Raw genomic sequence first — 25,890 nt, 5'->3', positions numbered from 1 at the left:
CTGGCTTGACCTGACAGCAATGAGAGGTGCAGCTGGAGCTGGTACCCTTGGGATTCTGTCCATGCAGGTGCAGCACCAGAGCAAGGGTGGCTTCAGCTTGGATGCTCACCTGAGCTCTCAGAAACATTGCCCTTTTCCCACGACGACAGAGCATGCTGCCAGAAGCTGGAGCGCACCGAGGCTGGGCAGTGGCGGGGAGAAGGTAGCAGCGACCTACATGGCTGCCTCGGCAATTGGCGAGCCAGCCCAGCAGCTTGGGGCAGCTGTTGAGGTATCAGTTGGGTATTCAGCAGCTCCTTTCACCACTGTTGAAGACAGAAAGTCTGGCTCAGTCAGCTGCTGGCCTGACTCTGCAGAGCATTCTTGTGCTCATCTCCAGTGTTTGTTGTTCCTCTTTCTTCCCAGCAGCCCTCATAAAGTAAACTGGGTCCTTTGACTGTGAGACAGCTGTTGGCCCAAGGAACAGGTCAGATGGAGCTATCGCAGCCGGAAAGTCTCCCTCCGGCCCTTACAAGCCTCTAGCCAGAGAAACACGCAGACTCACAGCATCTGTAACCAAACTTCATCGCCTGTCAAAAGCCTCATTTTCCTCCCCAAGGCATTTAGGATCACCTGCAGGTGGGTACATCCTGCACTCCCTTATGAAATACAGGTGCAGTTTTTCAGCATAGGCCAAAAATAACTGCTTCCACAGCTAAATCCCTACAGTCTGCAAAATCTCTGCTCCCCTCCCACTCAAAAGTGCTCTGTACTCACTGCTTGAAAAAGACTTTGCTGACAGCAAACCACTAATTTTTAGGGGAAGAAAAATATCTGCTCTGCATCTAAGGCAAGGGAATTTCCATGATGCTGGGTCTTGTGAAAGGAACATGGTGATCCAGGAGGTGGCCTCACTCCGGAAATCAAAAGAAGATCATCAGGCTTATGTGAGTTATCTTCAAAGAGAAAAGCCAAGAGCAGTGAAATATGCCCATAGTAAGTACATTGTGGTTAAACAGGGGTACATACAAAGATAAAACAGCACTTTGCTGCTTCACATGTCCCACAAGTAGCTCAAAATGCTACATGTGATCTTAATCAGTAATTATGTAGGGTGCTGCTGGTTTTATTCCTCCTCACCTCCTCCCTTTTCCCCCAGGCCAGGCCACAAAGACTTTATAATGCTGTCAGGTCTAGGTCAAACTGGCTAAACACTTTTAAAGCATTACATGGATTTTTTTCAATTAGTCTCTTACTCAGGTATTTAGGTGCCAAGGAAGTCATACAGGTATTTTTTAAAATGGCATATTTTCTTTTGCAAAATGTGCACTTTTATTTACACCCCATTACAATATGGACAAGAATTCTCATTTTATTTCCTGTGAAAAACCATCTCATACTATCCTCCAGGATGCTAATCCCAGTAGAGGTACCCAACTAACTATACGGCCCAACCCTCCAAAAATGTCAAACACGCCGAAATAAACAGGTTCTTAAAAGCAGCAGCAGACGGTGCTGGCACATCCTCGGCTCATTTAAACACATACATGTACAAAGCCATTCAGATCTAGGCTGAGGAGACATATTTTTATGAAACACTTGGCTTTTCTTGCAGAAGTCGGCATGTGTTCTATCCTCTTCAGTCTCTGAGGAGAATCGAGTCCCTTTACTCTAAAAATACAGGAATCGGAGCCAGATATCAAGCAGAACCAGATGTCACGACCCAGAAGAGAGCGTGCACAGATGGTAGGGGGACATATGGCACACAAGTTCTTTCCCACTGTGAGTGTCCCTGTCAAGACAACTCTTTAGCTTTTTCACTATTTGTTCCTGTAGGCAATATGTAGGGGAGTTAATTGCCAATTTTTTTTCTGTTTTAAAGGGACAGATTAATCTTATTTTTGAAACTCCCAAATATCCTGCTTATTTACCATTTTGCAAGTGGGAGAATTTATAACCTCCTTTACCTATCTGTAACTTTTTTACTCCTACAAAAATGCATTTGTCCTGCCACTTCTTCTATGCTCCACTTGAAATCATGTGGTTGTGGCACACCTTACCCAGAAACAAATCTAGTTGAAACAATGTAGGTGTGCTCCCAGAATAAGAGTAGACAGCACAAATTTATTTCCAGATCCAATGGCTTGTCCAAGTCATCCACTTCCATGGCACAGGAGAAACAGTTATGAATATTTGAAAAAGAGAAAACAAACAAATAAACAAACAAACAGTATGACTGTTAGGAACAATGTGCTCAAAGACAGAAAAAGCATCTTAAGAACTTGAACGTGGCCCTTCCCATCTTTCAGGGAATTTGTATATATTCACAGTATATAAAGTGAGCAAGAAAGTGTAAAAGATCAAAATCAGCATTTGAGATTGGAGGAGAGATGAGGCAACACCGGGGTGTGTTACCATGGTCAATGCAGGAAAAGGAAGAACTCCCCTCAGGCACATCACTAGTGAGATAAGGGAAAGAGAGAACACAGATTTTAGTAATTGCCAACAGAAATGAAGCCCACCGGGGAAATTATTTGGGGGGGGGGGCGGGGAGAGGAGTGGGGTGGAAACCTAATGAGACAGTGTTCAAAATTCCCCTTCTACTACAACCACCGCTCTGTTCAAAAAAACTTAGGGCAAGTCACTGGGGCAAAAACAAACCAGAAGAATAATTTACACATCTAAGTCACCTGATCTGGAGCAGCAATTCAAGACCATCCCTTCTGGAGCAAAAAATTCACCTTAATGACTTGGTGAGCTTTCTGTGTTTCTTCACAGTGAAATACCTACTCCTCTGATAGTCACCGTCATCACCAAGCAGAGCTCTAACTCCAGCTCTAATGCCACAGTGATCCATGTGCTCTTGGAGGAAGTCACACATGGGCTGTACTTTTTAACTGTGCCCCCTGATGCCCAGCAGACATCAGACTCCTTTTTCCCATTGATTTCAACATGGGAAACAATCTTAGACTAGGCTGAGGACACAAGTGGTTAGTACTACTTTCCATCTCACTTTTAGTGACTAATGTTCAGTTTGTCTCAGCAAGTGCATCAAGTCCTGGTTAATATTATCCCATCTTAAAAGAGAACAAGCATGCACGTCAGGTGTGTACTTTGCCTTTACTCTCCTGCTGCCAGTGTAGGCAGCAGGGGAATAGTGAGTGTAGAGAGGAGAGAAGAAAATTTTATTGCTCCTGTGTTCATGTTGTAGCATCTATGACTAAACCAGAGACCTTGGAGTACTCTGGAGTAAAGCTGCTAGCCACTGATTTTACTTACATGTATTCTGAAGCTCTGCAATGTAATACATCCTTAAGTATTTCTAGGAAAAGAATGCCAGCCCAGATTTTATGAACATTAACTGTATTGTGCCTGCTTCATCTTCAAGTTAACTGCAGATATTGAAGGAGGAACCGTAGTTAAAACTACCATAGCCTCGGAACAAAAGGCAGAATGGGCTTCCCCCTCTAACAGAAGCGCAAGCCATCGAGATAAAGGGGAAATGTGAATCACCTTTATGCTCTTCTACCTTCTAGGATGCAATATAGAGGTAAATTAAAAGGAAAAAAAGAAAGTCAGTCAGGGCTGTCCTGTCTAGGGCCATTGCATAGACTCCAGCAGATTGTAACAACTTGATTCCGGGTTTGGGCTCAGAGTGTATGCTCTTCCCCATCACATAAGCCTCTACCCATGAATTAATACACTCATAGATGTGTACATTAAAACATGAAACATGCCATATCTGAGCACTAGCTGCCATAAAGGTAAGCAAGTGGGATATGGAAGGCAAATTATGAAAGGAGGAAGGTCTCCCAGAAAAAACTACCCTCACAGTATGGATGGAAAGATGCAGAAAGAAGGGGCAATCTGGGGTGCCAAATAAATTGACAGGAACAAGCCAACAGAAGAAATACCATACAGTTATGGCTGAAAAGTAAAAAATGGTGCGGAGAATGCTTTCAATGTATCTTACGCCACATACATTCAGACTGTTTCCTCTGTCAGCACAGATAGACAATAAAGGGAAATATATCTACTACGTTGTAGTGAACAAATACTTTTTCACAGATTACATTGCATTTGCATTTTCTTTCTGAAGCTACCAAGTTTCCAGAAGCAGACCTCCAGCCAACTAATCATTTGTGGAGTTGTTTTTTTTTAATAAAGAGCAATCAGCACACCTGTCTCTATGGGATTTCTTTTATTGTACCACAAAAATAGTGTGTTTTCCTGTGTGACTTGCAAAAAAAATTCCCAAGGGGAGAAAACAGAGGCAAAATTCAGCATCAAAATAAAGCCCCACAATAAAAGGATAAGCCACTTGGTGTCGTGCTACATTCAAGTAGCTAGCTAACAATTAACCACAAAAATTGAAACCTCTCTCCCACACTCATTTTCACACAAGAAAACTAAAATGCCTAAATAATCATACTAAATGTGGTTGTTTAAAAGAAAGTATCAGGTAGATAAATACTGACTTACAACCATCTGTCTTCACTTAAGAGTCTTTAGGAGTCTCATTTAGTGGGAAAATGCTTGACCGAATATTGTAGCAAACTTCTGAAAAGAACTATGAAAAAAGTGGTCAGAAATCATAACAGCGCATTCAAAGAAACAAAAATACCAACACAACTCCATGCAAATTAATGTACTTATCTGTAGTACTGAAAATCCTAGTGTCATGCATATTTCTTTATTTCAAAGCATATGAAATTAGGAAGTTAAAAAAATCTACCATAGCTTCAACATCTTTTCTTTATTATTTCTCGCATTCTACATGGAAATAAGTGTTCTCAAACACAAGTGAAAAAAAATGTTTGAAAGAAAGCGTAGTTTTCAACAATTTCTGAGCAAGTCCAAACACAATGTAAAATTTGATAATAATGATTACATAAACTCTCTAGGTTCCTAAATTTATTTTTTAAAGGTTCCAGCCTAAACATTAAGCATTTCCAAAGACTGATTCAACATCTACTCGAAAAATAGTACCTCATTTAATGGATGATCCATCCCGTTCTCAGTTTTCATAGCAACATCTCAGAAGTTCTAGTCAATGGAGGCTGTGGAAAATTGCACAGCTGTGAACCCCACAGCCAGGAGAACACCACACTGCTCATAAGGAGTATTGCTAGACCTTCTCAAAGAAAAAGGTACCATGAAATGCTATTGCAAATCTTTCACTTTAAACATACGTTCCACTCCTGGACCTTGCTTTCAATACAGCTCAATGAAGAGTATATTCTACAGCATACACACTTCTGAAAACGAGCTGAAAGGAACTCAGTGACGGATACTATCCTGGCAATAAAGACAATGAAAGAACATACTTCAGGAAAGAACTGATTCAAAGAAATTCAAATTTAAGAAATTCAAACTTAATAACATCAAAGTGTTATTAAGCAGACTGCTTTATCACAGCGCCAGACGCATGGGGGATATCTCCTCCTAACATGCGTGCCCCGTGTTACCAGCATCTGAATTATATAGAGCACATACATTCATATTCATTGCAATTGTTAGCATATTCATTACATTTCCGAGAAATGTTTAACATACTCAAATGTCCCTGACGCATGCGCTGTTAAATGAGTCGGTGGTCCTCTGGTGGTCTCTGGTGGTTTTTTGCAGTACTTGGTCCCCGTGACTTGTCTGTCCTCCAGAGGAACTCTTTCCTTATCTACTTGCTTAGCTTGTATTTTAACATTGTACTGGTTCTTACCGGTTCCTGCCAGTTACTTGGTTAAGATAAAAGAACAGTATTGTCCACAGTATTTTATCTTACACAATCCTCGCATACAAAAGGAAACTTACAAAACTCACATTTGATTGATTTTACATGTTAAAACCCTCTTCCTTGTCTCAGACCTTTGTTTCAGAACACAAAAAGTAAGCAGAATTCACACTTGCATTTAGATGATGCTCTTCAAGGCTGGAGAGTGAAAACTCTTACCACTTCAGACCACCTTGAAAAGGAAGCTGCATGTCGTTTTCTCATGGCAATGCACACAAAACAATGGATTGGGGTCCAGAAATACCAAGCTACTCCCAAGCAGGTTGATACAGCCCCATGAATAATTTTTTCCTTAACAAGTAGATAAGATATTATTTCTTTCCATCACCACCTGGTCATGTTCCAGAACTGGCCATTTTCGTCCCTCTCCTGGATACCCAGCCCAAGCACAGTCCTTTGATAGATTCTCAGTGAATTTCTGTGCTTGTAGTTAGCACAGGTGAGACATGGAATGAGAACATCTGGCTGCCAGAATAGCAGCACAGTCTAGAAAGCTTCCAGTTTCCAAGAAATCTGAAATAATTTCTGTTTCCTGACCATTTCAAGAGATGAAGTTTAGAAACACTCCATAGACCAGGTATCACAGAATTATTCAACCAATGTCTAAAAAGCCACAGACTCCATTCCATTTGCTGAACACATCTGGTACTAACTGTTCAGATGAAACACATTTAGTGTTGTGAGGAGTTTTAAATATACCTGCTATGTCATGTATTTCCCCAACCCCTTCAAGAAGCAAGGATAAGGCTTCTTGTCTTATCTTATTCTTCCTGTTGCCCAGGAGGGGACCCCAAACCTTGCACAGTGCAGATTCTTGCACTAATGAGGAAGTCAGGCAATCACGGAGAGGCAACAAGAAGAGGAATAGAATGACTAGGAAAATGCTGATGACAGAAACAGATTCTTAATTTATCAACTGCAGTTTCAATTTAAAAAAAATGGACTTCATAGCTGCTTCTTCAGTGGATATTACACTTATGTGGACAACGACTATTTAATAGTCTACGAACACCGGCGTTTACTTCTCATATCTGTGTGAGATGAACACAACAAATTGTGTCACTATATAAAACCCAGAAGAGAAATAAAGTTACACAGAGTTTTTCTTCTAGGGTGTAATTTGAGGAAGGGATGAGTAGTTTTTATTCCTTGAAGAAAACATTTACTTTGTCACATAAATAATTTGTGTTAAAAAACCCCACATTTCAGAATTACTTTCTCAGTATTATTTTAGTAAGTGCCATCTTAACTTCTCTTTGCTGAAGAACTGTTCAAAGTTAGAGGCAACAAATACACTTCTGAACAAGATACCATTTTCCTGGATGGCATTTGATAGCGCACATTTTTCCAGAATCTTGTATTTGCTGAGTAAGATTTCTCTGAGAAGTCCCCTTTCCATTGGATAGCTCCATGTTTTTGCTTAATGTATCTGATTGATTCCGGCATGCTTGTGTAGTCCTGTATTTCATCTATTTCTATAAGAATCACTTGAGTCCCATCACGGATGAGAGCATTATACATAGCTAGCTGCTGTTCAGAGGTGTCTTCTAACAGGCAGCAACTAGATGTTTCTGATCCCAAAATAATCATCAATCTTCTGCTTTGCTTAAGGGTTTCATCAGCAACACTGACCACAGCTGTAAGTAATGAAGGAACAATCAAATTTTGCATAAAAACCTTACAACTGATGTAAAATATTTCTTAATTTTAAAATTGCATATATATGAGCAGTGGCTAGCTCAGAGGACTGGTACTGGTTTAAGATCTCCACACTGTCATTCATAATTCATGATCCGCTGCATGAAATTACTGATAAAAATTGTTTTCTTCAGTCCCCAGGAGCAGATATCATTCAAGAAACCTCAACAATATTATTAATGCTGCTGAATCCTCATTTGTTCATCACTAAAGTGAAAGAGCAGACCCTCATAACATCAGAACGGAATTTTTGTTAAGAAACCAAAAAAAACCTAAAAATAAAGAAATTGTCTACTGGACAAATTATCCACTAAAAATAAACAAATATTGCTTTATTTTCCAAAAATAGGTGTTTTTTTCATTGTATATATAATCTTCTAACTTGAAAATGTGTCAAAAGACAACCTATTAACTCTACTAATTAAAGCATACCTTCTCCTGGTAAATCATCCCTTCCTAATATAAAGAGATTATATCCACACTGTTGTTCCAAAACATCAGGGAGTATTCTACGAACAAAGGTTTCCAGACGATAGAAGCTTCTGCCTCCACTACTTTTTGCATACAGGACATAGGCATCATAGACTTTCCCATCTAAAACAAACACAAGTGTTTCTATTAAAAAACTAAAAATAAGCCACATGCCTTTATTGCAAGGTTTCATTTTGAACTGTTTAAAAATAGTAAAGGGGGGTTGATTCACCTATCTGACAGAATAACATCAAAGAACCAAAATGCTCTACAAGAAAAAAAAGATGCTCAGCCACAGAACCTGACCTCTTTTCCCATCATGGGGACAGATGTGCCAGTAAGTGAGCTGTATGCAGCACCTGGGACCTCCAGGAAGGAGCCCCCAACCCCAGAGGTGCTAGGACATTAAGAAAGTGTCCTCTTGCAGGACTTCCTTCACCACCTCTCCTGAAACAAACTCAACAGCAGTTATGTCCATTTCTGATTAGCCACAAGAGAGGGTGGAAAATGGCAATTCTTTCTTGTAATAATTCTGTGAGGGGAAGGCAGGTAGCAGAAGTAAAGGCCAAAAGGCAGTTGATTACATAATAAACAGGAATGAAGAAAACAAACCAAAATCAGATTTAACTCAACAAGTTAAGTTTAGCTCAACAAGTTACAAAACAGAGTTTCTTTGATTTTTATTTTTCTTTCATTAGAAGTCTGTTAAGGTGTTCTGGGAAAACTGAACTTTTAACCAGAAGTTGAAATTACTTTTCTGTGAAAACATTTAGAATGGCCATGAGTAAACATTAACTATCTCAATGTACATAATCCATTTCTTTTCAAGCTATGGGGAACTTCAGGCAGCCTAATTCTGAGGGCTGCCATGCAAAGTATCTATAATGTTGCACTTATTCCAATTTTTTCCCACCCGTCCAATGTATTTGTCTACACCGCAGCAACAAAAATACGTAAGAAGAATCACAGAATAGAGAACAAGTAGTATTTTTTCTCTTTGGCACATAACCATCATAACTGACAGGATATAGAAGGAACTGTTGGGTAAAAGAGACAAGTTTGGGGGAAAAAAAACCCAAAATTAATCTCTGAGAAAATGAGAGTCTGATTTTCAATGTATTTAATGCATGCCTTTAAACAGCTAGTTTACAGGATGTAGCTCTACTGACACCTATTGGTCATCATCAGAGTGACCGTAAAATTACATGTAAAGAAACTGCTTTACAGAAAAGCAAAAAGCAACATGCTAATTTGGGAAGAACCTGGAGTTCTTTTTGACCTATTTCACCATGACTGCCTTCAAAATTATGCAGTGTTTATTGTCTCAACTATGATTATCTATTTTACCCACGACTGAAAAAAAATCCACCCAAAAATGTCTTTGTGCCTATCTGAAAATTCCTCAAGGAAATTCCACATACATTCTATTAAACAATCACATTATTGCTTAGAAGTAATGGCAAGTGAAAAAAAATCAATAGACTAGTTACAGTAATATACCTGGTGCCACTCACATACCTTCCTTACTTGCAAAGGCACAGCCAGAGTTACGGTACCAAAGCACCAAGTCAATCTTGAAAATCTTGTAGATTATTAAAGTAATAAATGTTAAAATTAACAAAGAAACAAGCCCTCCAGTCAGCCATCTTTGTATATCAGGAACTGCACAAAAATATAAGAAGATTTTTTTTTTTATTTTGAATTTCACCAAATCTGATCTTTCACACAAATGTAATACACATTTGAGTATCATATTTTTCATTTCTACTTACCATTTTTTAAAATAATGATAAATACACTACTACAACTCCTTCCCTATGCATGGGTACATGCATACGTACTGCAGACTGCAATCCATCTGCCTTCTCTCAACATGATATATGAGCATTTGGTACCTAAACCCCTTCTGGGGAAGTAAAGACAAACACAGACCTCAAAAATAACAGTATTTCTTACCTCTGTGTTTTAATATAATATAGGATGCAACCTGGCCAAAGGCATTTGAAGCTTGACAGACAAAGGGCTGTTCATAATCTTCACTATTCACTTCTGAAATTATTAGCTTCACAGAATTCATAGGACGTCCATCATAAGAAGTTTCCTCCCTACCCAAAGGGCAACAAATAGAGCCATAAAATCACAGTCCTTTCTGGAAGGGCTTAATCACTAACAGCTGCAGCATGACAATGGTTGTTTCCATCTATAAATGTCAACCACACTTCAGAACAGATGAAGGAAACCCAAACAACAGTCGGGCCTCTTACTGACATTTAGCATAGACATTGGAGAACATCAAGACATTATCTTATCTAGAGCTGTGTTTCCCCAAAGGAATATAACATTTCTATAGGCTAAAGTAGAAAAATATACTTTACAAACCTAAGCAAACCCTTGTTATGGGCTTCCCAGCCCCTGTAAGAGCAGGTGGAGAGTCCCAGTGCTTGGCGGAAGAGAAATTCCACAGTGTGAAATGACACAGAAAGAGGCCCCGCTACAAGGGCATCATCTTGCGGTAAGCAGCTGTGGGACAGGGAAGACATCAAAGGTGCTGACCCGCAGCAGACAACACCAACTCACAGAGTGATTCCAGGGAGTAGAGTCTAAACTGCTGCTTCACTCCGTGGATCAGAACAGATTTGTAACAGCTAAAGTGTCAGGCTGCACCATTAAGAGACAGGGGTTAGCCCCCATACACTGTACAAGGGCACAAAAATGCTCATTATGCTGTACATTCAGTTAGTCATGTGTACTGTGATGTGTGACTGATGTCTAAACTAAACAACTTTTTAACCACCGTCAAAATAAGGGATACTACTACCTTGTTAACAGTAGATCTCAAGAGAAAAATTAACTAACTAGTCTACTTAGCCAAGCACTAATCTCTCCTGAAAACATATTCTAGTTTCCATTTAAAATGCAAAATAAAAGCTTGAAATATATGACAAAGGACGTACATATGACCATGCAAATCACCTTCTGAGCAAAAAGTTACAGTAATTTGAACACTGTAACAAGGAATGAATGAATCAACATCACCAGTGCAAATAATTAGTAGTTGCAAAGATGACCATTTAAGTCCTAGGAAGTACAAAAAATAACATTGCTTTTATGGTATCAGTTAGGTGACCATGTGCCTCTGTATTACGGCCCAACCGTTTATTGCATTACAATTCTTTACGATATTATATTTTTTTATAGCGTCTTCTCTCAGTGAGCACTCAAAGAATACAGCATTTTATTTCCCCCTTTGTTTCATGATGAGAACTTATGTCTCACAACTATATTCTTACTTTGAATATATCATTCTAATTTCTTCATCAGTTTCTCACTCATAGATAGTGCTTGAGAATTTACAAAAACTATCACATATTTTCTTCACAGCACCAGCATGAGATGAGGGCTGACAAAATCCCTGCAATTTTTAGTTCCCAACCTGTCATATCTAAGAATCTTTCAGCTTGCCTTCTGCTCCAGTTTTAGTTGCCTTTTCAAGTCAGGTCTAATTTCTTCTCTCTGAAGTCCATTTAACCTGCTTTTCACCTCCCAAACCCCAACTCACCACTGGCAATCTGTCTCCCTTTCCTCCTCTTATCCCACTAAGCTTCAGTACAAATGTCCTCAACAAAGTATTCCATTAGCTCTTCAGCTGATCTCAGTTACACTTTTCTAACTCAAGGCTCTTAAACCTAGAACTCTCAATTTCTCCTGCAAAGCACAGGTTTGAACTCCTGCAACCTCTGAGAGAGGCAGAAGTGAAGGGAAAGGAGAACGCAGAAGAAAAACACAGTCTGAAGATCATATGTCTGGACATGCTTGACCCAACTGAAAGAGGTCTCTGCCAGGCCAGAGCCCAATCAATAGAAACTGTATTACAATTATGAGACTGTAAGTCTACATAAGTCTTTTCCCAAGATTGGAAATTAAAACAGATTTTTACAATGGCCAAAAAGAGCACAATCACATGTGAAGTCCATGTGCCTACTGTGTTTCAAGTTTCTCCTTCAAAGCAGAAAGTGAATTGGAGGCAGCAAGCATTAGAGTTCTTAAAAAGAAAGTTATTTAAGCAAGTGAAAAAATGTTGCTAAATATTTTAATGTCAAAGGGAGAAAATCCCACGTTGGTTGGCAACACAGTATTTTCTAATCTGAAAATATACTTACTCATAGGGACTCGCAAAAATTCTGCTCATATAAAATACATCAATATACACACCGTTGCCTGTCCAAAACACCTCATACCCATCAGCACCTGTTGTATTGCAATCCACTGTAACTTGTGAGCCTATAAAATCATGTTACAAAGTGAAAAGTTAATTTCTGTACCCTTTAGGAAAGTCTATACAATTCTGTTCACAGGCTCCCACACAGACCAGCTAAGGATGGTCTCACACCCATTCAGAAAAGTTACTCTAACAGAGGGTCTATATACTCAGTGATCTGAAGGTTCAGAAAGAGACTGGTAGGATAGAACAGGCTAAAACCAGGAAGAAGATGCCTCTCTCTGGGGCATCACTTTCCCTGCAGATTCAAAGATGGATCTGTTCTTAAAATCTCTTCCAGAGTGAAGAAAAGCAACAAATGTGACAGATAATCACTTGGGTTCCCTATCATTTTCTTTGCATCTGACAAATCTCCATACAGGTTTCCAAAGACATTGGAAGCAACATGCCTTGTCTCTTTCCCTCTCACCCCCAAACACTCCTCCTTCAGAAGATCAACATAGAGAAACTGAGCTGGTCAACTGAACTAGTTTTTTTCAAAACACAAAACCAAAAACACAGAACAGGGCACTCCATGAGTGTAAAATTTCACTAGGATACAAAATCATATTTTCTTATGGAGAAAACTACTTACCAAGTTCCACTTCAATGGAGTTGTTTCGTGGATAAGATATTTCTGGGGGCTTTTTTGGTGGGCTTACTAACCAAAAGAAAGAAAGTTCTTTTCAGAAAAGCTGGGGCACTTGTAGCCTGTTCTATGCTCTATAACCCAAATACAACTAAAATAAACCTGTCCTATGGACAAAGCTGACAGCAATTTTATAACAGATACCACTCAATACTGAAAGTACCGTATCTCAAGTAGTCGTTACTTCTGACTTGAAGTTATGCTATTCTTTGCTCAACCTCTTCCAAAACTTAGTGCCACAAATCTCCACACACTCATGGCAGCCTGGCTGTTCCATAGCATAAAAATCATGAAATATTGCACATACAGGTCCTGAAAAGTGTACTGGTAAATATCTACAGTATTACCCCTCTAAAATCTAGATAGCCTGTCACCCAATACCCCACAGATACAAACTGGAGCCAAAAACTTAGGCGTACAATGAATCTATTTTAGACTTTTACAATTATAAAGGGAAATTTCATTTCTGTACTCCCGTTAAAAGCCTGACAATTCTTCCCACAGCACTGTCTATAAGGAAGTACAATACCAGTGGCCCCTTTTAGACATTTACATTAGGACTAGATGGATGACACTCTGGAAAGCTTATTTCTCTCTACAGGCTACAAAAGGAGAGTAATTGTCACGTGGAGATCTAGATATCTACATTAAAAAAGTCTCAGTATGGTTAAATGAATCCCAACTTGGAGGGTCCCTCACTGAACACACGTACCATTTCCAGCTGCCTCAGGCAGCTGTAGGATGTTTTAGAACATTTCCTGCAGGATACTCAAAGTTCAAGGAAGTTTCTCCAAGAGCACAAATTAACAAAAAGAAATCATAAAGCATCCTGTTCAAGCCCACTAGTGAAGCACACAGAATTGCCCCAGATATATCCTTCCCTTCCCCTTCTGAAAACTGGGTCTGCACTACTGTTTGGACCCAAAATCACCCACTTTAGTGCAGACTTACTCAGCTAGAGTCTTTAAAAACAACTGAGCTGCCTTCAGTCATTTATGGCAAAGGAGTGATATGATTTTGCTTCTACTGAGTAATGAGAGCTGAAATTACACTAAGAGAGAAGTTCTAGGTATAGATTTTAAGACCAGAATGATCATTTCATCTGATCTGACCTTATGTTCCTCATATTTTATTTATCCGCATCATACACATATGACATTATATGAATGCAATCCATATTCATAACATATATATACACATACACACATATACACATACATATGTATCCATATATATACACACACAGCCAAAATTGGCAAGCACAAAACAAGACCATGAAATAGTAACGCAATCTATTAGTAAACCTGAAAAAGCCTTTCATTGGCTGGAATGTAAAAACAGCATTGGTATTTCATACCTTGACATAGCACAGCCTTTTCAGTGATCCAGTATCATTCTCATAATGCTGTGCTAACAAAGGTATTCACGTTTTACAGCTAGGCATTCTTTCATATTTTTTTTGTTGTGCTGGTGGCCCCCCGACATAAATCAGGGTCTACCGAGCTAGACACACGATATCAGAAATCAGCAGTTCATGTGCTGAGGAGCTTAAAACCAAAAACAGAAAAAACAAAGGTTTGAAGGAAACAGGACACAGAAAATAAAGATACTGCTACAATTTGGCCTGGTTTATTTTGTTGTTCTTGCAGCAAGAGGATAATGTAAAAGACAGAGAAGTAAGACGGGCAGGATAGAGGGTGCAACTACAGCAGAAAGTATTGTGCCTACCAAGCATTACAGGGCACCTGCTTAGGGACCTTGGCAGCTGGTCTAAGCAGCAAAGCTTTAACATACTACAACTTTGAACAGGGGAGGCAATCTTCAACACAGTGGCAACAAATATAAACTCTCTGTTAACATTTCTTTCCCCCATATTTAGGTGAAAACTAGTAGCCCTAAGGATGCCTATCCACAAATTGGGTCTTTTAACTTTAGTCTTTAGAAACTTGGACAAAAATTTGGAGTCACTGTTATGAACACAAACACAGTAAAATTATCTACTTACCTTCTACAGTCAGACTGACGTCTCGTGAAATGTTGTATTGTTTTCCATTATAGGTATATGTTGTTTCGCAGGTATAGTTTCCTTGATCATGTACAGTCACATTGAAAATTATAAGATCACTGTTTGAGAAGGCAAACCTTTTCCCTTCCAGAAGCTGGCAGTCCTAAACATGTGTAGAAACTCTGTTAATGCATATCACTATCTCCTTCTACGGTTTGTCTCTCTTTAATGCTATCTGAACTTTCAATGGACCACAGCATAAGGATGGATGCTGTGCAGAGGCTAAAGAAGAGAGAAGGAGGTGGAATAAAAAGCAAAACATACTTCATTTTGGCTCTGAGTTTTTAATCCAATCCTACAGAAAACAACTTTCAATATTAAAAAAATAAGAAAGTGAAATGCACGTGTCAGCATTTGTAAAAGTATTCATTAATGAAGAATCTGTCAATAATTAGACTTAGGTTTTTTAAGTATTGAAATACTCTTGGTGCCATATGGACCATATGGGCATGAGGCAGGAATGCTGCAGAAGGCACTACGTCCTCCTAACGGAAAGAGCCTTTAAGTAAGACTGAACAATATGAAATGGCATTTATTTTATGGAACAATACTGAGCCCATGGTGGATACGCCACCTCTTACAAATGAGTATGACGTCTCTTTCCGCACAAAAGAAATTCGCGGGAGCGCGTTTCCCTGGCGGGTAAAAAAGCGCCACCTGGTGGACGCGCGGGTCAACGTCTCCTCCATCTGAGCCGAATTTCTTACCCCGTTAATCAAAAACCCTCTACACGCCTTTAAAAGGTAAAAAGTCTTAATCCTCACCCAATTTGTCTTAAAAGCGTTTCTCTCCCATTTACAATAAACCTGCAGTTTTTCTCCTACAGTTCACAAGCATCGGGGATTTACATTTTAAATAATAGACAGTTGTAAGGCAGCACAAAACACAGCATTCTCACCTTATACCAATGAACAGGCTGAATATTCTTCTCAGTCCTGAAATATTCCAAGTGTGGACACACCACCTTTCCAGATGATAAAGTGAATATCACCTCCTCTACAGCAAATTTTTCATTTAAGCATAAACCATCAATCCTCTCAAAAACTGTTACTTTTGTACACATTTTCCTGCAGCTTGTCAAATTCCTGCAGTTAATATAACATAATTAAATTAACCTCCTTGGCATACCTTCCAAGTCGAAAATATATGTTATTCTTTTTGAAGAAGAAAGAGAGGAAGAAAAGTTTACAGTTTCTCTAACAAATTTACTTTTGCTTACTAGGAAAAAGAACCCCAAACTAGACTTACTTTCCTCCACCTAAGGTCAGTTTTTGCGAACACACTCTCCCTTCTTCATTAGTATTTCTCTACACCCCAAATTCTACTTGCTTTCTGAAATTTATTCCTTCTGCAACTCATTTCTGTAGCAATGTCATTTTTTTTTAAACTTTCACCTTATGACACATTCATAATCTCCAGAATCTTCTAACATAGCAGGGAGAAACCAAATGAAATTCTTCCGCTGATGAATTCTAGAACGTTTGTCTCTAGGCACAGCTGTCTTGTTACCAACTTTATACCATGTTAAGTTGTAGTCTCCACTTTCCAAACTCCTTTCCAGTGAACATTTAATAGCAAGAGGCTGCCCATCAGGCACAAGACTTTGCCTCAACATCACGTCATAGGCGTCACATTTCTCTAGAGAGAGACAAACATTAAAAAAAACCTCAAACACTGTAAAAGAATATACCGAACTCATTTCTTGATTACATTTACACAGTTTATTGGAGTTTCCACTTCCATTCTTAAGCCATCTACTAAAAATACAATTATAATCCCTTATCTTCGAAGTTGAGAGTACTACTCTGTGACATACAGCTATAGCTACACCACTGAAATGAAACGCTCTTTTCTGAATCCAAACTTTACCTCCAACAGAATCTGTCTGCAGCAGACTGCCATTTGTATGTTTTTGTTCTGACACAAATTACTAGAGTACTCGTATTTCTCCAGTCTGTTTCATGTGCATACACACAGACACCCATAAATTTCACTTTTAACATCTTTCTTTGTTAGCTTCACTTAACTCCAGTCAAAGCAAGTCTTCAAGATGGACGATGCTTTCAGTACACAAATGTCCTAAAGAGGACACACTTTAACACATGTTAAAGTTGCAGTTGCACAAATACTAAGTTCGATATGGAAATTTCAACTCATCCTTCATTTTATGAGAATTTAGAAAGGAATTACTACAAGCACTTACCAATGAGCTCATTTTTTTTCCCCTGGACCCACAGAGATTCACACACAAAAAGAGAACACCATGAGGGTTGTTGTTTTTTTTTTCCAGTATGACAAAAAAGGCACCAACTCAGGAATGTGACCCTGGTATCCAGAGTCAGTATTCTATTTATCTAAATTCCTTATTTCATTAGAATAGAAAAACAGCCACAGAGAGTCATGCAAGTGTCTAGCCCAAAACCCCGTCTCTGGTAACAACCAGTGGAAAATGTATAAGAAAAGAAAGTAGGACAGAACAAGTACAGTAATGCTTTGCTTTCAGCCCCTTTCTTTTCTCTCATGTTCTGCATGAAAAACTATTCGTTGGCTTTTATCATTTCTCTGGGTATCATGTACTTCTTGTGATGAGAAACGCCAAAGTAAACATTCCCTCATCTGCCTACTCTATGATATTCACGATTTTATAGACTTCCATCACATCTTGCCTCAGTCATCTCTTTACCTCAGAGTCCTCACTCATTTAATAACTTCTCATATGCAAGCCATCCCATAGCAGACAACACTGTCACTAATCTCTCTACCTTTTCTGATATAGTCTTTCTGAGATGGAATGACCAGAACTGCAGAGTTCAATTGATTCACATTCACCATGGTGTTACAGAGTAGCATAATGAAGCTTCCTGGTTTCTGCTCCACTCCCTTCCCAAAAATTCTGCTTTTCTGACCACCACTGATGACATCCAAAGATGCCAAAGTAGCATTTTTCCCAAGTGGTTATTAATTAATGTTCACATCACACACATACAGCATGCATGCTTCTGCTGTATGTGTAGGGCCCTTCCATGCCCCTCCATTTGATTTTACTGATTGACATTCTATCACTAAACCATTCAACACCCAGATATCCTTTTCATAGTCAGCATTAGTTTTAATCACCAGGGATAATTTCATATCACCCACAGTTCTCACCACTTTGCTCTAATTCTTTTCCAAATTACTTATGAAAACTGAATCGCTCAGATATCTGTATTGAATGCTCTGTGATAGCTTCAATGGTTATGAAATGCTGCGGCCATAAGAACTGAGAACCTTTTTCTGCCACTAAATGTTAATACTCTCAAATAGTGTCTTTTTTCAAAAAAAACACTTCTTGCCTCTGAAATCCCCCTCCCCCAATGCCCTCCGTTACTTCCATGGAGCAGGAAAGAATTGTAAGGTACACACATAACTAAGCAGACAATAGAACTCTCTGCTGTTGGGGAGAGGGCAGCCAAATAATCACCTTTCCATATGATTACTTAGCCAAAACCCAGACTATCCAATGGACTGGTAAACCTTGCAGCTTGTTCATCCATAGGAAAAAAACCCCAACCCAAACCAAATCCAAAGCATTTCCAACCAAATGGCTTGCTAGAAACTCAAGGCATGAAAATTAATGAGGCTTTTCTTTTAACAGTCTGGCACTGCTGCAAGATTCCAGGTGGAATAAGATTATGACAGCAACTAATTTGAAATGTTTTAAATGTGAACTGATTGTTGGTTGACAGCTGAAGGGCAGAAACAAGCAGTTGCAACCAAGTAGCCTAGCAGTTCTACAAAACTCTGGATGTTATATTATTGTTAAATGGCCATTATTTTCCAATATGAAAAAATCATAAGGACACATCCTGTAAAAGTTAAAACTACAAGTCATTTCATCAGCTTATACGACACAGCTGCCATCCAGATGGACCTTGACAGGCTGGAAAAATCGGCTGACAGGAACCTCATGTTCAACAATGGGAAATGCAAAGTCCTGCCTCTGGTGATGGATGACCCCAGGCACCAGTACATGCTGGAGACCATTCATCTGGAAAGCAGCTCTGCAGAGAACACTAGGGTCCTGGAGGACAAGGCTGAGGTTTAGACTAGATACTAGGAAAATTTTCTTATACTGAGAGAGTGGTCAAGCATTGGCACAGGCTGCCCAGGGAAGTGGTCGAATCACCATCACTGAAGTGTTCAAAAAACATGTAGACGCGGCACTTCGGGACATGGTTTAGTGGGCATGGTGGTGTTGGGTTGAGGGTTGGACTTGATGATCTTAGAGGTCTTTTCCAACCTTAATGATTCTGTGATAACAGACTATGAGTCACCAATGCTCCCTCACAGCTAAAGCTAATGGTGTCCTGGGCTCCATTAGGAAGAGCACTGCCAGCAGGTGGAAGGTGATCTTTCCGCTCTACTCAGCATTGGGGAGGCCACATCTGGAGTCCTGGGGCTAGTTCTGGGCTCCCCAGTACAAGAGTTATATGGATTTACTGGACTGAGTCCAGCACAGGGCCACAAAGATGATTAAGCACCTCTCCACTGGAGAGGCTGAAAGAGCAGGGACTGCTCAGCCTGGAGAAGAGAAGGCTTGGGAGTGCCCTGGTGGATCTTATCTGTGTCTGTAGATACCTGATGGGAAGGAACAAAGAACAGGGGGCCAGACTTTTGCCAGTATTGCCCACTGACAGGACAATAGGCAACAAGCATGAACTGAAACACATAAAATTCCATGTGAACACAAGAAAACACTTTTTTACTGTGAGGGTGATCAAACACTGGAACAGGTTGCCCAGAGAGGTTGTGGAGTCTTCATCTGTGGAGATATTCAAAATCCAACTGGACATGGTGCTGGGCAACCTGTTCTAGCTGACCCTGGAGGGGGGTCAGGGAGGTTGGACTAGATGATCTCAAGAGTTCCCTTCCAACCTAAACAAGTCTGTGATAAGACAGTACATAAAATATCACATATTATATGCTTCACAGGTTACTGCTTTTAGGACTGTTTAAAAAAAATCCTCACTGGCATGCACATAAATTTGACTTTTACAGCCATTTTCACAGCAAATTAGTATTGTGTGAAAAAATAAATTTCAGAACAAGATCTTCCATAGCCACCAACAAACTTACCTGCAATAATTAAAGATAGAAATGCTGTTGTGATATTACAAGAAAACAATGTTTTTGCTGTCATGTTTCCCTGCAAAAAAGGAAAGCAAACCTTCAATTAGCAGTTTCCAATATACACTTCCACAACTGAAAGCCAACATTTGCATTACACAGTTAATGCAGGAATTGTACAGTTAATACAGGACACAGGAAATGTAAGAATTGTCTTTGGCTTTTTTTGTGCCTGTTATCTGCTTGTTTCACCTGACAGCTCCTAATTATTATACAAGAAGAAAAAAAAACACGAGCGAACATTTCCTATTCAGCTTGTCAAGCACTCTATCTTTGTTACATCTCTAGCATACTTCTCACCAGTTCTTGCTTTCCCTATCCAGAGTCTTAATCTCTCTAACTGTCTCTTAGGTGGAATCTGATTTCGTACTTCTTATCATCTTTTCTACCCTCTTCTGTGCCTCCTCCAGTTATGTTACAGCTCGTCTGAGATGGCAAGGGGAGAACAGAACTTGCATACAGTCTTCAAAACATAGCTGCACTATGGATTTATAAACTAAAACAATTATTTGTTCTGGGTTTTTTCCTAATAATTTCATAATAATTTCTAACAATCTATTTGTTCTTTGCATATCACTAAGTGCTGACCTGGTATTTCCATGGGCCTATGTAGTAAAATCACAAGACCTCAGCACTGAGTGTTAAAGAACAGGCAAACCCAGTCAGCCACCGAGCACATGATGTCAGGATTTTGCCCATATGTCTTCATTTAAAATTTTCTTTACATTTATCTACAACAAATTTCTTCTGCTATTATTACCCATTCATTCACTATCATGACACCTTTCTTCCACTTTTTGCAATTAACACCTCTGTGTTCTAGCCTGAATAGCTTTGTATTGTTGGCAAATTCTGCCACTGCAATAGTTTTACTTTGTTCAGATCATTAAAAATATATGCTGAGCAGAAGACAATTGTTTGGGACTCCACTAGATCTACCTCCACTTGAAAAACTGAGCATTTACCTTTTACCTAGGTAAAGGTTTTTAAGCATTTTACCTATGCTTCTTTATACATGTCAGAATACGTATTTACAGCAGCCTGGCTTCACTGACAGCCTCTGTTGAATGCCTTTTGGAAACTAAGGCAGATTGTATCAACCATGTCTCCTGTATCCAATGTGTTCACCTACATGTTTATAATATTAACATAATTTTAGTATTTGTGAGCCATGACTTCCTTTTACAAAAGCTACTGTCGACTCCTTCCCCAAAAAATCCATCTTCATTTCCACTGGTTCCATCTTTTAAAGGAGTTTCTACCCAGCTGACTGCTACATATACCAGACTCACCATGCTTTACTTCCCTGGCTCTCTTTTGATCACTTGGGGAGGATAAAAAAACATTTACTGCTTTCTGATCTTTTGGTCCTAAAGCTGCTTTAATGAGACATTTACAACAAGAGAACACAAAAGTGAGTATCAGCCAGCTGTGGTGCTTTGTTACTGACCATTTTGTTCTGTAGCTGCTTTTTACTGAATTTTCAATTTGAGACAGATCTTTCCACGAAGATTAGCCATATGAAAATGTACTGGCACTGAAATTCATGCTCTACCAAGATGAACACAAATGCAAAAAATTCCCATTCTTGTTTTTTCCCTTGCTATGTTCGTATCTTCCCACAGACTCTCCCATAGGGGTTTTTTTTTTTATACCCGAATGATCTATTGGCTCTCAGGACTCCTTGGTAGGCTTCTTATCCCTAACGTGTTTGCAGAAGGATCCATTAGTTACATGCCTCCAACAAGTTGTTCCTAAACTTTGCCTGCCTTAGTGCTTTTTTTCTAGTTCAGCCTACCACAGTTTTTACAGCATTGTGATAGGACAAATGCAATTATTCAAACTGAAGGATGATCAGGAGAATCCCATCCTGTTGTGAAAAATCTTTAGCTGATCACCAATTTCTACAATAGCCAAAGATGACACTTCCGGCTGCTGTGTCTTACTTCACCAAACTGACTCAGAAGCGTGCCATATATTGAGTCATCTACACTGCTTCTTGCAGTGCCTGCATTCTTCCTTTTTCCCCCTCTCTTCCCTCCTTCCTCATTGCAAATTTCCGCTCAAATTGCCAGGCAGGTCTTTTCTTGCCCAGCTGTAAGAAGGAATGAGTCCCTGCAAGAATGCTGAGCATAAAAAGAAATACAAAAAAAGTTTAGAATCCTTAGAGGGGTTTTATGCATGTTTGTACAAAAGCTCCAACTTTCTTCACTAATTGTGAGGGACAGTAACTCTTAAAATCTCTAGTTTTCAATTATAAAGAAGATGAAAATATTATAATGGAAATAATTTAAGGAGAAAATGGGACTGAATAGACCCCACTTACGACCATGTATTTTCTTTGACTTCTCTGAAACAGTTTTTTTCATAAGCTCTGTTCCATTACAGCATTACCTTACTCCAGTGTTCTCACACATGCTCTCTCCAGCAGTTTTTTGCCCCTATCAGTAGATTCAGCAGCAGCATTTTGCCATGTTCTGAAGGAAAGTCTTTCAGAATCCTGCTTCACTATAAATTCAGTGTTCTTTGTAGCTATTTAAAGTTTTAACTTGCCCTTTTGCCAGTATGTATATATATATGCAAATATGTATATATACATGCAAGTATATATAGCCCTGTATAAACCGATAACACATGAACCACTCTGAAGAGACTCCTGCTTGTCTCTGAAGCTTCACAATGAAAAAACTTCCATTTCTGTGGAAGGTATACCCAACAGCAAAATTAGGCTCTGCTCTGTGTATGCGTTCACATAATTCATAATGAAAACAACAAACATATGACTGCAGAGTCAAGCGCAAATGTTTTTCATACCACACTCCACCATGATAAACAGGTAAATCTGTCCCTTTTTCCAGCCATTTTGTCCACATCGTGAGCCTGCAATCGACCTGTGGAGTTTTACCACTCAGGACAGAATTCAGCTGGAGCCATTTTTTTCCGAAATTTTCCAGAGGGGAAAAAATTCTATGATCTGAGGCCACATCCATAAAGTTTCACCCTGAAAGGAAATATTTGCATCAATGTAAAATAAATTTTTTTTAAAAGTGGCTGAAAGAGGTCTTCACTGATACACGCACCTGAATTACAATTACAGCATCCATGACAGCACATCATAAAGCCTAATTCTCATCAAAATCTGTAATTAAATTGGTACTGCCACATTTTCCTCTACTCTTTAGTTCTTTCAAAGTTGATCTACTCAATTAAAAAACCTAGTCTCATCAGAACTTTGAAGAATCACGTCTTTTAGTAATTTCTGCACGTGTGGCACTTCTTTGAATGTCTCATTCAAAAACATGTGAGAGTCCTGCTCTCGGAATGAACTAACAAGAAGTCAGAATATCACACCATTTCTTTTACGTAAGCCCATGAGCATTTCAAATCAGAAAAAAAAAAGATATATACATATTACCTTAAACGCCTGTATTAACTGCCAGGTATGCCATGCCTCTTCAAGGGAACTTAATCAAGCGTCTCGCTTCTCATCTAGGAAAAGGAGTACAACAAATACATGTATTCCTTCGGTGCTGAGGCACACCTGACAGGTGCTGCAGCGAGCCCCCGCGCTGGGCTGCAGTTACAGCACCGACACCATCTCCGTAGCCGTTTCTCTGTGAGTCGCTGACAGCCCTCACCGGGTATGGCAGGAAATAATTTGTCAACAGCCTTCGTTTAAATTCTTACCTACTCCTGGACACACTGAGGGGAACGGGGCTGCCGCTCCTCGGCGGCGCAAGAACGGCGCTCGCAGCCGCCGGCCCGGGCGCCCCGGGGAGCCCAGCGGCAGGCCGCGCCGTGGCGGCCGCGGCGGGCTGCCCGGAGACCCGCCGCACCCGGGGCCAAGATCTGACTTCAGAGGCAAGGTGCTCTCACGCTTCCTCTCAGAAACCGAGCCGCGTCGCACGCAACGGCTGGCAGAGGAAAATGCTGACCTTTTAAAACTGATTTCACTCCCACTCCTAAACTGTCACCGAGCCCTCCGTTTTCCCCAAGAGACACCACCTCGGTCTGAGCCACCTCGCAGCCCCAAAAACGGGACATCGGAACAAAGTACGACTATCGGCGTATGTCTACGGATTTTCCCCCCCGGATTACCCCAAACTAGCTGTCGCCGACCGCCCTGTTACACGATCGACGGAGAAAGCGCTTCCCGCTGCACCTCCCCGCCGCACCCAGGCCGCTGCCGCTCTCCGCCTCCCCCCACCTTTCGGTCGGGGCGTGGCCCCTCGCCCGGCATTGCGACGGAGGCCGCCCCCACCCTCGCCGGCTGCCCGCGCCGTCCCAGGGGAGGCCCCGTCGCCCCCTCAGGGGCAGGCGGCCGCCGCTGACGGGCTGCGGCTTCCCTCAGGATGCGCCAGCACGCAGGGGGAAGCCCAGCTGCTGCGTACCCGCTGCCGGCCCGGCCCGGCCCGACCGTGCGGAGCGGAGCGAGGCGGCGGGACTCCCTGCTGCCGTCTCCTAGAAAGCCCGGCCAGCCCGTGAACCGCGCCGCCGGCCCTCGCCCCGTCGCACAGGCGGCAACGCTGGGTGCCGCGCGGCGGTGAGGCGGCCTCGCCTCAGGGCCGGGCTGCTTCCCCTCCCCGCCCCGGCGCAGGGCGGCAGGTGTCCCGGCGCAGGCAGGCGGTGCTGATTAAATCCGAGCTGCGAAATATTAGGAGTTTGAGCAAGAGCCACTTTCTGTTGAAAAAGGCAGACGGGGGCGTCCGGCGAGGCGGCCGCCACATTCCTGATCCCGCCGCCTGGGCCGCCATCCCCCCCAGCTCTTCTCTGCCTCGGCCCAGCGTCGGCCTCCGCCCCACGGCAGGCGCGGGGGGAGCCGGCAGCAAATCTTCCAAGACTGTAAGGTTTGGAGCGACTGACCTTTTTTTGTTGTTTTTGTGGTTGTAGTACGGGCAGCTGCAAACTTCCCTAGTTGAAGAGACTGGGCCACTGGGCCACCGGGCGAGAAAGATCCCCTCAAGACTATGGAGGCTGTTGGCAGGAGCATGAGGGACATTAGCTGTTTTATTTGCTGCTTCAGTAGGCTACTGTAGACAGTTAAGTTTCCCAGACTGCCACATCTCACTGAGATCTCACTTGGCTCTGAAGCTTAAACATACACGTTTAGTCCCATTTAGCCCCTAATTTTTTACCTACAAACTTAACAGCTGCTAAGTAGCCCCGACATTATTTGGAGGTTATTCTGCTTGTGTCTGTTCTGGGAACAGTATATTTATTTGCTGCATTCTGGTGTTTTGAAGCTCTCTGTTTCACTTGCATGCCACGGCTGGAGTCAGAGTTCTTCAAAGTAGAAGTTCTTCAAATGTAGCGTGGTGAACACAGAATCTGATATGGGCATTTTTAAGGCTGCATTATCACTTATTTGTTGACTAGAATAGATAGTAAGGTAGAGGAAAGCCCTTTTCTTATGTTCCTCCCAAAGTAGGCATGGACCTTTTAGAATTATCAAGGTAAATGTTCTCATTATTGTTAAAAATACAGCATAAACACATTTCCTAAGCAAATTACAAGTATTCTGCAAAAACTGTGGAGAATAATCCAGACCCATCCTGCTCCTTCCACCCTGATTATTCATTCTACTTCTGGTACTGTTTTATTTACCAAACGGAAACAACGTTCAACTATCCTGCCCACCATATGGTAGCCACAGGTAAGCAAAGATGAGAGATAACGCTCTGCTATGCCTGCACATATTGTCCTCCATCAGTGCAAGGCATGTAGTGCTGACTGGAGGCATGTTGTAACACCTCCAGACGTTATGCAGTTGGGAGACCCGCAGAGAATTAATTCCTTCCTGGCTCAGCAAA

General features: G+C 40.9%; 1 protein-coding gene across 1 annotated transcript in view; it reads right to left on the bottom strand.

Moving 5' to 3' along the window:
• Positions 1-7,015: 7,015 nt before the first annotated feature.
• LOC309417017 (uncharacterized protein) overlaps positions 7,016-25,890 on the bottom strand; it is a gene marked incomplete at both ends in the record, with an annotated part of 50,743 nt that continues 31,868 nt past the window's right edge. Inside the window, 9 exons of the mRNA XM_082014409.1 lie at positions 7,016-7,407; positions 7,901-8,062; positions 9,458-9,601; positions 9,896-10,044; positions 12,100-12,220; positions 12,793-12,858; positions 14,852-15,014; positions 15,810-15,996; positions 16,306-16,549. Of these exons, the coding sequence (XP_081870535.1) occupies positions 7,016-7,407; positions 7,901-8,062; positions 9,458-9,601; positions 9,896-10,044; positions 12,100-12,220; positions 12,793-12,858; positions 14,852-15,014; positions 15,810-15,996; positions 16,306-16,549 (1,628 nt within the window). The remainder of the gene's footprint in view (positions 7,408-7,900; positions 8,063-9,457; positions 9,602-9,895; positions 10,045-12,099; positions 12,221-12,792; positions 12,859-14,851; positions 15,015-15,809; positions 15,997-16,305; positions 16,550-25,890) is intronic.

Source organism: Phaethon aethereus (assembly GCF_964289735.1).
Source record: "Phaethon aethereus genome assembly, chromosome: 1".
Taxonomy (NCBI): Eukaryota; Metazoa; Chordata; class Aves; order Phaethontiformes; family Phaethontidae; genus Phaethon; species Phaethon aethereus.
Note: the sequence above shows the minus strand (reverse complement) of the source record. Positions and strands in the feature narration are given on the sequence as shown.